The sequence below is a fragment of the Oxyura jamaicensis genome, chromosome 19 (assembly GCF_011077185.1).
Source record: "Oxyura jamaicensis isolate SHBP4307 breed ruddy duck chromosome 19, BPBGC_Ojam_1.0, whole genome shotgun sequence".
NCBI lineage: Eukaryota > Metazoa > Chordata > Aves > Anseriformes > Anatidae > Oxyura > Oxyura jamaicensis.
The window spans coordinates 1,420,186-1,435,520 of record NC_048911.1 but is presented as its reverse complement, the minus strand read 5'-3'; the positions used below and the strand labels follow the sequence as shown (position 1 = coordinate 1,435,520).

The following is a 15,335-nucleotide window of genomic DNA, read 5'->3' as shown; positions in this document are numbered from 1 at the left end:
CTAACTACCCAGCCTGCTAGTAATTGCTTGCAGAGGGCAGCACCAGGCACTGGAGAAGCAGGCAAGACAGGAAACTTTTAAAACACAACCTTTGTGACCCCAGGAAAAAATGCATGCAGCTGTAGATGCCATTTGCCTGCCTATACCTCTGCACCAAGACGCTGTTCAGACCTGGGTAACCTGTCTGCACACCCAGGGAATTCCTCAGACACGGCCAGGGCTGGATACCATCTCTGAGCACAAAGCAGTTGTACACTGTGGCTCAGGCTGACCAGCCTGTTACTGTTCTGACCCGGATTCCAGAGAGAATTTATGCTCCATAATTGGCCCTCTCTCTTTTAGGCAAGGACTTATGGCCTGGTCTAACGTGACATGAAATTATTGCAGGCATTTGCATTGCATTTAGTGGGCCTTGAGTTAAGGTGCTCAGCATTTGCTGGACTTGAAATTAGTTCATAAGGATTATCAGCAAGAGGGGTGCTCTCTTGAACAGCAGCTGGGTGTGAAATGATTCTGATCAATTTTCTTTGGTACTATTTTAAGGTAAATCATCACATTTAAAAGTCCGTTAGCACAGCCACGATATTTCCGTTCCTCTTCAGACAGGGGATTTTTTCATTATTAGAACAGTACTGTTCATATGGCTGCAATTAAGGTTTCAGCCAGCTTTTGCTATTCTGAGTAATGCCTGTCAGAGGTTTATAACTTGGTTGTTAAGAAGAAGAATAAAAAGAGCTCACAGCCTAAAAAATCTGGCACACAGCCTTCAGTTGAGGCATTTGTATCTTCTGAACTTTCTTAATTATTAAAGTACTACAGTGTTGCTTCCTTAAAAGACATGACCTTAACTTGGCCATCTTTTGCACTTCAATATTTTTGCAGGCCATTATCTCAAAACATTAATAAAGCCTCTTTTTTCTTCCTTTTTTTTTTGTGCTCATAGCTACATAGACATGTTATTAGCACTTGAAAAACAGCTACTAGGCATGCACATTAACTTGGTCATAACTTTTTAATATGCATATTTATATCATTGTAACAGTCTGTACTCTGAGCTGGCACAGTATTAAATATTGATTTATTAAGTGGAACATGCTCCAGAATTACTGTTAAGATCTACTGGTTCAGTGTTACACATTTGTAAATCCTTTCAGCTGACCTGCACAATTAATCAGCAATCTGTGTTTAGGGAGTTCTGGCAGCACAGGTAATTGAGAATTTGGTTTTCCTCTGCATTCTATAAAACTATTGAAGTAGGGACCACTAAAATGGGTCTATGGCATAAAGAAGAGCCCATCTTTCATCCACTTATCAATTACAATACAGACACCTAAGCAAATATACTTTAAAAGGGAAAGTCTGCTCATTGTAATACCATGTAAATAAAAACAATGACATACAGTGCTTTGAATTTGGAGTGCAAGCTATCAAAATGAGGCTGAAGTTTTTCAGACACTAATACTGTCTGTAATGTGACTCATTCTAGCACCCATCTTGCTCAGTTGCAGTCTGAGAGACACTGAAAGATGCACAGCATCACGTGTTTCCCGATTGCAGCTTTGCATTGAAATGTAACGGTTCTGGTGTCCCTTGACTTGTCACTACCTTAACTCTAGAGCGAGTGATTCCTGCAGGCAGAAGAGGGTCAGCTGGCAGCTCTGCCTCTTATACTTGGAGCTTTCACCCTGTTTTTAACATGCCTACCCACCCAGCATCAGATCCAAATTAACACCTCTCTTCAGCCTTGTTTTTATTACTAGTTTAAGACAGACCAGTTCTTACAGCCAAGCATGTGTTTAAAGGCTGTCCTGAGATTTTTGTGTCTTTAAGTCAAATCTGCCCTGAAATGCTTTGCTCCAGAGGGATGGATGTGTTTGTGAAGGCACTGTTAAACCTTGGGGGAAATATCTGTTGGAAGCCTGAGTTTTTTTGTCTGCCATAGATCTGCCTTCCAGGAGATTAGTTCTGCATCTATGTCCAGGGCCACAAAAACTAATATTCTTGTTAAACATCAGCTGTTATGAATGAATTGCTATACCCACAGCATTTTGAAAGTGCCTTTTATTGTTATCTTTTAGGACAGTCTCTTTTAAATTCTGTTTTTACATTTCAGAAACAGATGCAGTCAGATCCACACAAGCTGGACTTTGGCCTGAAACCTGAATTTCTGAGCAGGCCACCAGGTCCCAGCCTTTTTGGAGCCATCCACCACCCCCATGACCTGGCTCGGCCCTCGACTCTCTTTTCCACAGCCAGTGAGTACTGAGAATCGAAATCTTTCTTGTAGCATGCTCATTAACATGCTAATCCTTGCCATGCTGAAAGGAAATTTTCCGTATGCTTTGGCTTATGAACTCTCTACAAGACATGCCAGGGGCTATTAGTCTATTTGATAAATATTTTTAAATTTGTCCATATGCTTTTAAAAAAAAAAAAAAAAAAAAAAAAAAAAAAAAAAAAACACAAACATGCTGAAATGTTATACAGGTTGTAAATGGAGGAACATTGCTCACAGTGGTATCTGATGCATCATGGAGATGACAGGTTGGAAATATGCTGTATTTTACATGTACTCTTTCGCCATACTGAAACATTTTCCTGTCCAATCCCCTTTAACTGGTAACTTCTGTTTAGAAGAGCAGCTGCTATTTGCATGGGATCCTGACCTGAGTAATCTCTTCTCATGTGAGCTGTTAAGAAGTTATAGTCAAGTGTAGAGGACAGGGAGTGCCCTTCTGAGCTTTTGCTAGGAGTTGACCCTATTGCTTTGTTTTGGCAGGTGGGGCTCACCCAGCCGGCACCCCTTTTGGCCCTCCGCCTCACCACAGCAACTTTCTCAACCCAGCTGCTCACTTAGGTAAGTGCAGTAACTGCCATAAGTCGTTCCCAATTCTCCCTGTGAATACTGGACTGTGACTACAACTCAGAAGTAACATGCAGGCATTTTCTGCCCTGATACCTTTGGCAATCTGCTGTGGCCTGTTACAGTGTGAATACCCCTGAATTGACAGCTAGTTCAGTTATCCTGTCATTCCCCAAAAGGCAATTATTGTAGAAGTGTGTGGAGTATAGTCTGAACAGCCACCATCTTTTACCAACCAGATTCCAAATAAGGCCACAAGATCCTCCTGAGCCTCAGTGGTCCACAGAGATAATAGAGTTAAGCATGCCAGGAGCACCAAAAGAAATAAGCATAACGCGTCGTGTTGTTCAGCTCCTCAACCGAAGCGTTATCTGTATACATCCATTTACAACTGGATCAACATGATGAACCCTTTGACACAAGCTTGGAGTCATGGTTCTGAATACATAGCAAGCTGTGTCAGCTTTTGTGCTCTGCTTTTGCACGTCTGCCACTGCAAAGTAATGCTACATTGTTCTTACTTCACATCTTTTGTTTTAGTCCATTAAAGGTTGCCCATGTGGAGACTCTCTGAGTGTCCTGCCTACTTAACCTTTACAAATTGCACATTTTATCCATTAATCTTCTGTAACCCAAGTAGCAGTTCTAAATACATGTAGCAGTATCACTGATAGCATGTTTTGAAATACTTCAGAAAACAAAGTGTCTGGATGTTAGAGGAGTAATGGGGCTGGTTAGGTTCAGTGTAATCATGTCTATAAGCAGTCAAAAAATACTTGAAAATTAAGGCTCAGGCTCAGAGAGGTGTTTCTGTTCCTAACTCCCACTGAGATACCTGCTTTTCCATTTAAGTGACTGGGAAGGAGATCCTTAAAATCTTATGATTTGGGCTCAAATGTGTATGTCAGTGAAAAATAGCAAATACACACTTAAGAAAAGGAACCACTTAAGTCACCAAATGTTGTTAGTTCTGTTCTAACTTACTGATGTAATAAGGCGATCTGCTGCCTATGGGAACATCAGAAGTCAAGACTCTAATTTGATATTCCATTTTGCATAGGGAAAGATCTGGGAAGTTCACTAAACAGAAACAGCAGACTCGTGACATAGGTTTATCATTCTGTACTTAGCTGACTATAAAAAATGATAGGCATGGCCTTCTCAGTGTTGGTATTTATCAGACACAGTTTCATCAAAGTCATTAGACTTTAAGAAGAGAATTTGTTTCATACAACATACCTATACCCTGTATACATTAAGTATGAAAAAAAAAAACAGATTCCAATATTTCTCATAGTCCATTCTAGTTTTTCATATGGTATTAGCAATAAATATCAAGAGCATTGCAAAATGTTCAGGTCAGCATGACATATCAGTATAATAGGACATTTTATTTTTGTCCTGGCTGTGGTTTAGGAGACATGACTGAGGCATGGCCTGAAGGTGTTCTGCAAGCACAATTGCCAGACTTAATAATAGTCTTGCTAGCCAGGGATATTTCCTGAGATCCTGAAACTGAACTGGAAGGGAATAAAAGGAATTAAAAACTGAGATGTTTGCAGATTTTAAGTGAAGTAGCTACTTTTGCTGAATTACAGGCCTCAATACTGCATATATTGTAACATCTTGGTTTTCTTCAAAGTGGAGGTTTTTCTACTAAGTTGATGCCATGCATACCGTCATTGGGAAAAAGAAAAAAGTTTTTGTATTTCCCACCCCCTCACAATCACCAGTGTGTTGTGGGAGGATGTTGTTCATTTGGATAACACACTAATGTTTTATCACAATTACCTGCCAGTGAGTGTCAGCTGTTTTCATTGGTTTGCAGAGCCTTTCAATCGACCAGCTTCCTTCAGTGGTCTCACTGCAGTGGGTAGTAATGCCTTCGGGGGACTCGGGAACCCGACAGTTAGTGAGTAACCTCTTTGTTTATGAATTCTTGTTTGCTGTGTAATTCGGGATATTAAGAGATGGTGACTATTCGTTGTCGTTTTATTGGTTGCTTAGATCACACATCAGTAAGGGATGGGAATGTGAAAAGCACCCTTTTTCTTTTAAATAACAGCATTGTTTTAGTCATCAGTAAATGATTTTATATTAGTTGCCTCATAGTTTGGGTTCAACATAATGCCAAATGTCACCATTACATTGTTTAGTCAAAAAATAAATGAATACAGATCTTATGAGTCTAAGGAGTTTGTGAGAGTCCTCATGGTTTTGTTGCATGGTCAAAAACAGTTAATGTGCACTGCTTAATTGTAATCCCTAGCTGTGGATGAGAACATTTTTTTTTTTCCTTTCTCACCGGTAATCCAGGACATGTGCCTGGAAAAGATCACTAACCTGCATTTATTTGTCCAGGGTCATCAACATTTCTCTAGATTTGGCCAGTCTCAAAAGATCATCCTTTCAAAACCTTTCTCCATACTTCAAATCTGGCATGATTTTGGTCACATTTTATTTTACTTTGGTTCAGGATTAAATGCAACAAGTTCCATTGTTTATAGTCAGTATAATGGTCATTTTCTGGTGTCTCCAAAATATTTGGACTAAGGATCATTGTCACTTTTATCTTTCTATTTCATCCCTTGTCAATTTTATCCACAGCATTTCCCTTTCCAATTAAAACAGCTGTCAGATGCCTGCCCATTTTTAGGAATGAGACCCTCTAATGAATCTCTGTTAATTTCCTTTCCTTTTCCAGCTCCCAATAATATGTATTCATTTTAACTCTGAGTGCTGTAAAAGTTTTTTTGGTAAGTACCTTCACTAGAGCATACCTTTTTCTTAAACCTTTTTGTTTTCCACTTCACCATTTCAGCACCCAACTCAATGTTCGGCCACAAGGATGGCCCCAGTATGCAGAGCTTTAGCAACCCTCACGAGCCCTGGAACCGACTGCACCGAACTCCTCCTTCGTTCCCGACCCCTCCGCCCTGGCTGAAGCCAGGAGAGCTGGAGCGCAGTTCATCTGCTGCAGCTCATGACAGAGATAGAGATGTAGATAAACGAGACTCATCTGTTAGTAAAGATGACAAAGAAAGGTACGAAAGAACACTTCCAAGAATTGTCTAGTTCAAAGCTTGGGGCTCCGTTCTGCTTTTAACCCTTCCCAGCCTGGCACATTGTTAAACCAGAGCTTCAGTAGAGGGACACCTGGAGAGCGGACACCATCAGCACCTACGACACGAGGCTGGCAGTACTCACACAGCAGGTGCCTCCTGCTGCCTCTGTTTCTCTTCTCACTTGCAACACAGTTCCTCAGAAGGAGCTTGGCTGGAGCAGAGTTCAGGCAGTGTCAAGTGAGAATAGAATCAGACCATACAGCCTTGTGGGTGACTTTCTCATAGGTCTTCTGAAGACTTGATGGGTATATAGGTGCCTGATAGGATGAAAAAAGGATTATAAAGGATTAAAAGGATTATAAAGACACCTATCTGCACTAGCGAATACTTAAATAACTTTGTAAATCTGACCCTATCTGCAAAACAAATAACCCTGCCTCCCTCCCCTAAAATGGCCTGACGAGAGAAACCACTGATAAAAGATTTAAAACGAAAACTCTGTAAAATATAATGGTATGTCATTTCCAGTACCACAGTAACCTCCAGTGCATGCAGTTCATTAAATCGACCTTAATTCCCCTGAAGAAAACACACATACATGCACTGCTGTTGCATACCTTCAAGCACGTTTTTTGTTCAGTGTTTTACATGGACTTGCACTCTAACATGTCCAGGCTGGGAAGGGTTAATGAAAAGTAAAACCTGGTCATATATTTTTTTTTTTTTGTTAGGACTGTTCCCATTATACAGTTAACTCAGTAACAATTCCTCTTAACATTTAAGTACCAAATTATAAGAATTTGCCATTCAGCAAGTGTCATGCCTTCCTTGAAAAATGTAGAGAGGCTGATTTCAGCTTTTTCAGTTGTGGCTTAATGGCTTTCCTGTTAAGTTTGCACATTACTTTACTACATAATGGCTATGTTTCTAATTTTTTAACATAAAAGAATATTTAGGAGATGTGCATTTCTGACTTCTCTGTCACTAACCCAAATATACGCATTAGTAGCCTTTTCTAAAAGAAGTTATGCTAACACATTAGATATTCTAAAAATAGATTTAAGAGCTTTTCTGTGTTATTGTAAAATGTGAAGAGCAAGTCAAACTACAGATCTTTTCACCTACATTTTCCATTTGGAATATTTTCTGTTTGGTAGCATAGCTTCATTATTTTCATGTGTGGTGTTAATGCTTCAAAATAAATTGCTGTTAGAAATTGGGGATTCTGTCCTGCGAAATGCTTAAGCATGTGAGTAACTTTATTGGCTTGAATGGCAAAACATATTAGTTACTGATGATATGGGTAGTCTTTAGAACTATGTGATTATTTCAGTTACTGTTCTGTTGTTTTGTTATGAAGTGTTCCTGCTGAAGAAAATCCCTTTCAGAAATACATTCCTTGTAAGCTGCTTTGGCATTGCCTGAACTCCATATCATAGCTCAGAACATATTTATTTTCAATAATTTGAAAGCTTAAAAGTAAGCATCATTCATACTTCATATTTCTGCACAATTATGGCTACCAGTTCAGTACAATAACGGTTTTGCTGATCTAGTATTGCTATGCATCCATCCATGTGGTTTTGAAAAGTTCTACTTTGCAGCATGCTCACGCTGTTGCCTGTTTGAGAAGATGTTGAGAATTCCTTCCTGGAGACCTTCTCCCTATGTAGATAATGTCTGAAGTAGTTTGTGAGCCTCTCATACCTACCCTTTTATCTTCAGTGGCACCCAGCGGGGTGAAGATATAGACTTGCCTTCAGGTCCCAATCTCTGTTACCTATTTTTGTCTAATTTGACAAAGCAGGAAGAACTGTGAATCATGCCCAGAGTTCTGGTATGATTTCATCTCAAAATTGTCCTGTCATCAAGGGTCTGAGCTTTATCTGGCCCCAAACAGTCCATCTAGACAAATGCGTCCATCTAGATTTCTGTGATAAGTGACAATTAAAGGTACCTCAAAGGCACCTCTTAGCTTGACTTACGCCCATTTAAAAATGGTGTGAGGGAGGGTTACAGTGAATCACTGATTGCTCTAATTGGATAAGCTGTACAGCCATTGCATTGCAGCCCCCTCCCAGTTAGAGTGCGACATGGCAGATCCCTCAAGAGAGTTTAGATAATGTGAAAGCACAGTCTGTGAACATTTCCCAGGTGCAGAGCTGGCTGGGGAGTTAGACCGCTATGTCCTGTTGTAGTCCCTGCTTTCTTCTGGAACACCACTTGCAAATTCATTCATTTGTTTTAAGGACATTACTCCAGTCCAACATTAGAAAAAAATCAGTGGAAACAGCTATTGTGCAAAACAGGATTTGTTCTTTCTCAGTGGTATTTAATTTAGAAGATGTCACTGAACAATTCCACTCTAATAAAGACATTGATGTGTACATAATCCTGGAGCATTAAAGAGAATACAAGAATCTATTGATCTCTTTATCAACATAAATGAAGCAAAGTAATTGGCATAATGTCTTGTGCATTATCTTTCAGTGTAGCATACAACCTCAAAACATACCTTATTTAGTAATAAACTCATTTGAAAACATGATCTCAAGTTTCTTATTTCAGAGAGACTGAGAGTTAGAGCTGTTCCTGTATTATTAGCCTAAGGAGCCCTTGATAGATCTGAGGATAAAAAACGATTCCCTCCCTGACCACTGGACTGCCGTTCACTTAAGTGAACTGTATAATCAATAGCCTCTTGAAATAATGCCATCACTGTAACTGAATAGGATGAAATTGGCAATGGAAGACGTTATTTTGGTTGCACATATATTTTTCTTTAGTTACAGAAAATACCCGTTATTTTCTTTAAATTTTATGCACAATTTAAAATACATAAATTACACAAAAAAAATGATTAAATATCAGTGAAAAGACTCAATGGGTTTCCCTAGTGAAATAAAACAATTAATGGTGCCCTCTGAACTTGTCCCATGAGCAAAATAATTAACAAACCAGGTATTGCAGAGTCCACAAGCCAGTTCTTTCACAGCAGAGGAAAAGGATCTTCATGTTGAAGCATTGCATTCACTGGAGTGCATTGTCTTGGTCTTGCTGTGTCCAAATCTGGAAGCGGTTAGATGGAATGCCTTAGCTTTTGGTGGAGAGCTACAGGAGGGGAATTAGAGCCAGGACACAATTTTCAGGTTGTTTAGGGCAGAGACAATCAAAACAGAACCGGATATCCAGGAGTTAATTGGTAGTCAGTGCAGATGAGACAGTTTTGGTATTAAATGCTCCAACATAACAGTTGCAGTCTGGACTCTCTGATTGTCTGAGATATGGCCCATAAAATGACAGTTTCAACAATTCAGTCTAGATACAGCAGAAGATGCTTCTGGTGAGGTTATAATAATGAGAATTTTCTTTTTCAAAATACTTTTTCAGCAGTTGCTGCAGTTTCTAGAAAACTTACACAGTTTAGCTCATTAGCAAAAAAGAAAGTAGCAGAAACTGTGTAGGTGGAGGAGCAGGTTGTCCACTTCATAGTCACCCTCTGAGTTGCCCTTCAGCCATCCAGTATTGCTCATCTTGTCCAGAGTGAGTTTCAACCTACTGTCCTCATCAAAGCGTATTTGGATGACACATTGCCAACCAGAGACTGCAGCACCCAGAGACGTATGTAAACTGGAGCTGTGTGGGGACTGTAGAGGACCCTGCTGCTTACCCCTCATTTTGTCTTTAGTGGCATGTTGTCCATCACCCTCCATGGAACAGAATTCCTATGTCTAGAAAACAGCACGTGTCCAACACTGAGGCTGTCTTTGTAGAGAAAACTGCAATGCTGAGCTCAGTTGCAATTAATGCGAGGTGAAAAGCGTTGGAACTGAGGGATTAGATTCACCTTGCAAATTCGATTCATTTTAAATAGGACTGCTATTCCACTTAGTGTTAGTCAACACTACTTCCAGAAAATAGTTGGTACAGAATGCATTCAGATATTTATGTTTTTCAGTCCACTGCCAGGCAGTTATTCTCTAATCCTTTGTGCAACATAAGTTTGAAAGATGTAAAAAATTTTCAATATTTTGAGACTTCTTGGCATTGGCAGTGAGATACATTGTCACAGTCTCTGCTCTGCTCACTCTATCCCAGAAATGGGAAAGGGTTGGGCATCTGAAGAGCAACAGACTCCACTAAGGTGTTACTTTGTGAGCTAGCCTGAATGATGGGCATATAGGGTAGGTTCATCCCTGCCTGAGGAAGTCAACACAATCTATGCATGATGACTAGCAACCTCTATTAAAACACCCACACTGAGGCTTACTTCACACTTAAAGAAGTGCCTGTCTGTTCAAAGGTGGTCTCCACCAGTGCTGGTGCACTGAGAGGCTTTTGTTTTCAGTTTTAAGAAGGAAATTGAATTGTGAGAAGTAAATTGAAAATCTAGAAGGATGAAGACAATGTAGATAAGAAACTAGTAAAGTACTTACGTGTGGAAGTTTTTCAAAAAGTCTGTTGAACAAAATGTCATCTACTTTCCCCAGTGCATTCTTAATAGAAGTAGCAGGTAAAATCCTATTCCCCATGTAATTTGGATTTAATTGCCTTACCTTTTTTGTGTGAAATTGGTATGTTTCTATTTTCTCTCTCTCTTCTTTGCAAACGGCTAAGGCCATCAGTATGTACATCAGTATGTACATTAGAGCTAGATTCCCTGGGATCCTTCTGTGGACTTCAGTGTTTGAAATTTCAGTCAGATCATTCACAAAGCAGCTTCTTTGGGGATCTTCTCCTGCGTTAAGATAATAGAACAGACCTAGTTTAGATATGGGTTTCTCTTCTGGTGTTTTGGGTGTGCGATAGGAACAGTGCATTAAATGGTGCATGTTACTAGCTTTCTGCAAAGCAACAAGTATACAGGCAGACACACTCGAGGATATGTTTTATTTTTGGGAGTTTCTCATGCTTTAATTTTTATGCTTCTCTTTCTTTCTAGGGAGAGCATTGAGAAAAGACACTCCAGCCATCCTTCGCCAGCACCTATCCATCCAGTAAACTCCCTCGGACATAATCGCAGCTCAAATGAGCAGATCAGGAGCCATCTGAATCCCGAGGTTCGAGAAAAAGAGAAACCCAAAGAGCGAGAGAGGGATCACTCCGAATCTCGGAAGGAAATTAATGTCGAAGAGCACAAGGTGAAGGACAACTATATTTCAGAGAAAGAAGGCCTGAGCCATGAAAGCCGAGTGGTGGAAGAATCGAAGCAAATGTCCAGGGTTCCTTCACCCTATGCTAGGCCCCCTGTTGTGGAGAGCACCAGGCCTAATAGTACTTCAAACCGTGAGACTGAGAGGAAGAATGAGCCGGCATATGATAATCCGAAGAAAAGCAGTGAAGTCAAGGTGAAGGAGGAGCGAAAGGAAGACCATGATGTTCAACCTGAGGGACCTCAGACTCACAGGTCATCTGATCAGCCCCCACCTATATCTACATCTAATGTCCATCCAAGTCCTTTAGTGTCTATGCCCATGACTGTAGGTGTAACCGGTATACATCACATGAACAGCATCAGTGGCCTGGATAGGACTCGCATGATGACCCCATTTATGGGAATTAGCCCGATTCCTGGTGGAGAACGTTTCCCTTATCCTTCTTTCCACTGGGATCCAATGAGAGATCCCTTAAGAGATCCTTACAGAGAGCTAGATATTCATCGGAGAGATCCCCTGGGCAGAGACTTTTTGCTAAGAAATGACCCCCTTCATCGTCTTTCCACGCCAAGATTATATGAAGCCGACAGGTCGTTCAGGGATCGGGAACCTCACGACTACAATCACCACCACCATCACCACCACCCTCTTTCTGTTGACCCACGACGTGAGCATGAGAGGGGCAACCACTTGGATGACAGGGAGCGGTTGCACATGCTCAGAGAGGACTATGAACATGCACGCCTGCACTCAGTTCACCCTGCCACCTTGGATGGGCACCTGCCTCACCCAAGCCTAATCACACCAGGACTTCCTAGCATGCACTACCCCAGAGTCAGTCCCCCGACGGGACACCAAAATGGCATCCTCAATAAAACTCCCCCAACAGCAGCTCTCAGTGCCCCTCCACCTCTTATTTCTACTCTGGGACCTCGGCCTGGGTCTCCCAGAAGGACTACTCCTCTGGCGACAGAGATGAGAGAGAGGCCTCCTTCTCACACCCTCAAGGACATTGAAGCTCGATAAGCAGAGGGAGACTAAATGAAAACCAGAGAAAGAGGGACAGAATGTTGTAAATGAACATAATATAAAGACCTTCTTACTAGTCATTGATACAGACTGGGGATGTAACCCACTGTACAATATGTATAGACCTGAGTGCAAAGATTTTGAAATGTTTTTTTTTGTATATTATATGTTGAAATTTTCCAGATCTTTTAGCCAAGTCCATATGTTCCTCGTGTCTTCTACTCTATTTTATTTCTAGTTTAAAATGTTCAAATTTGAACTGAAGAACAAGACATTACTCTGAATGATTTGACTAGAAACAAGCCACCACCAATGACAACCGTACAACACTCTTTCAGAAAACAAGTGAAAACAATTGTAGATATTTATGTAAAAAGAGTGCTTCATGGTTCATATATGCAAAAAGGGTAAGATGAAAGCTTTACTTTGTACAAATGTAAATAGATAAAATTAAGTAACATAATACATTAATACTTCTTAAACTGTGCTATTTGCAAACTTAATATTGATCAACACAGTCTGCTTATGCTGTGTTACATATATTGTTATAGACAGCTAAACCCCTTCAACTATGCAATGAATTTTAAGGCTTTTCACAAAAGCCTTTATAACTCAAAGGAGCCTTTTCAACACACAACATACTTAAAGTCATATTTTCCCTGAACAAGCTCATCTATACTAGAAACCTATTTCTCTTGCTTGTTTTGATGAAGAAACAGCCCATTAGAAGTGTAGTTTTCTGTCTGAACCCCTGCATCAAGATGCTGATGTTACTGTAGCTCATGTATTCCTTAGAATGTGTCAGGTTAGCAATCTATAATCACTGATGCTGTAGTCATGACTGATGGGTTTTTAGTCACATTAATCTGGTTTAAACAGAATAATAATCAAATGCTGGATATTTTCCAGAACCTTCGTCACTTAACATGTCAAATTTATTTTTGGAAGAACATCTGGTTATAACCATTCATGTCTGTTTTTATTGCCAGTGTGTCATTTTAATCTGTACACACTTTTTTTTGTTGTTGTTAAGTGATTTTTAGCTACATTGAAACAAATCCTACAAGAAAGCCAATACTTTTCTAAATGATGGATGTGTTTTCACTGTGGATCAGTAGTTTAATTAATGAACTCCGATGCAGATTTCATAATGCAACTTATTGTATTTCAGTTGGTAATAAAGTCTGTGAATAGTTAACAGGTCAACCTTGTTGTTCCCTAATCGTGGAAGATAAAACCTGAAGAACACGGTCCTTTTTGACAATATGCATCAATCTTCTGAAATCTGTCTTTTCATAACACACTTTTTTATAATGCATTAAGTTTCTTGTCTAAATATTTGGAGAGAATATGACTTTATCAGAGAGAATTCAATATCTTGTCTACTGGACTGTAAAATATATGTATGAAATAAAATTAGTTCCATTGGTCTTCTAGTGTATTAAAGTGCTATCTGAAGTTGTTATCCTGTTTTGGCAAAAAAGAAAAAAAAAAAAAGAAAAAAGAAAGAAAAAAGTTAACTACAGTTGTTTCTAATGATCAGAGATCTATTTTAGTAGTCAACTGAAGGTTTAGTTGTGAGCTTCAGATTTTGTGAACTCCAGATGTTGTGCAGTGTTCTTTTTTTTTTTTTTGATTTTTTTTAAAAAAAAAAGAAAAAAAACAAAAAAAAAAAAAAAAAAAAAACAATCCTGAAGAATATGTACACTGGAACCGTAGTGGTAGCTTTCAGTATTGTAAAGAGATTGTTATATACAAACCTTTTTGCTGTTTATCCTGTATGTAATAAAGTCCTTTCTAGATCCTATGTGAAAAGAAAAGTGAAGCGGCTCTCAATCTTCAGCATGTTTCCTCATCAGCGAAGACTTGTGTAATGTAAATTGTGCCATGTTATTAAAAAAATGTGAACTAAACTGCTAGGTGCTTCTTTGTGTGGAGTACCCCATCGTTGCTATGGGGAAGAAATGATACCTTTTCCCAAGAGTGGGCTTTTGTTCAGAAGAAATAGCTGTTAAAAATGGAAAGGAAATGACAAGCTTTTATAAGCTATCTTATAAAAATGATTGTAATAATCAGGAAAAAAAAAGGAACAAAAAAGAGACCAAATCCTTAGCTTGCCCAGATTCTTTAAAATATAATAACACCCTACTGACATTAGCTTTTAATTACTGACCAATTAGTCTTTCAGGTTAGTCCCATACTTACGTACGTGGCTGTATGCGAGCCCTTTTGTGAATTTGTGTACTTCCATGCAAGCTAAATGCATTTTACCAGTTACCAGCTAAGAAGATAGATGGCTCTTGGTTACTGTGACCAATTGGAAAAAAATATGAATTTTTTTTTGCAAAAAAATTAATTCTACATAGTACAGCTTTCATGGTGTCCTTTTTGGGAAAAAAAAAAAAAAAAAAAAAAAAAAGGCTCATGATGTCACGATGTATGATTTCCTGGAGGTGGTTGGTTTTTTTTTGTTCTGTTTGCTTTTGGTTGCAAACTTAGTTCAAACACTTCAAAATTTTTATCCAAGTTACTTTTGCCAGAGGTAACTTGTGACACTAAAACTTGCTTTCTAGAGTAAGAATTAAGAAGACTTTCTTCTCCCTCAGTAATTACCACTTGTTTAGGTAAGCAATTAAATGTATGCAGCCATATATTCAAGTTTGGTTTTGTTTCTCTCTCTGCTGTTGTAGCATTGTCTTGTATTCTATGTTATCATGTAAATCTGATGAAAGTGACATTTCTCTGAATTTCAACCATGTAACCAAGAGAAAAGAATAGCCCTATGTGTGAACTGTACGTATTCTGGGTAGTAATGTACAGTAGTAATATAGGAAAAGAGCATTTTCTGTTTCTGTTTTGTTTTGTTTTGTTTTGTTTTTCTGCAAGCAATCAGTATCTTGCCCTTCTAAATGTACATCTTTAAAAATGCTTCCAGCTTCCTGAAGGAAACCAGTCATAGATGGCTGCAGAAGGACGAAAGCTATTGGAGAAAGCTTGCACAGATACAGTGTGAGGGAGTCAATGAGAAGGGCCTAATGAGAGCATCATCTTCCAGGTTTATCTCAGCATTGTAATAGGAGTCCTAGCAGCTTTGTCAGTGCCTTTCAGGGTATCTGGTATCTGATTGTACAGACTATGATCCTTGTTCTCCCAGGTGCTGAGCGTACTCCTGCTGATATTACTGAATTCCCAGTCAAGTTAATGAAACCTCAGCCCCAGAGT

General features: G+C 39.3%; 1 protein-coding gene across 11 annotated transcripts in view; it reads left to right on the top strand.

Moving 5' to 3' along the window:
- AUTS2 (activator of transcription and developmental regulator AUTS2) overlaps positions 1-14,026 on the top strand; it is a 759,649-nt gene extending 745,623 nt beyond the window's left edge. For all 11 annotated transcript variants that reach the window (XM_035343089.1, XM_035343092.1, XM_035343091.1 and 8 more), the window contains 5 exons: positions 2,114-2,255; positions 2,780-2,857; positions 4,692-4,775; positions 5,685-5,907; positions 10,871-14,026. In XM_035343089.1, the coding sequence (XP_035198980.1) occupies positions 2,114-2,255; positions 2,780-2,857; positions 4,692-4,775; positions 5,685-5,907; positions 10,871-12,110 (1,767 nt within the window). In that variant the 3' untranslated portion in view covers positions 12,111-14,026. The remainder of the gene's footprint in view (positions 1-2,113; positions 2,256-2,779; positions 2,858-4,691; positions 4,776-5,684; positions 5,908-10,870) is intronic.
- Positions 14,027-15,335: the final 1,309 nt, after the last annotated feature.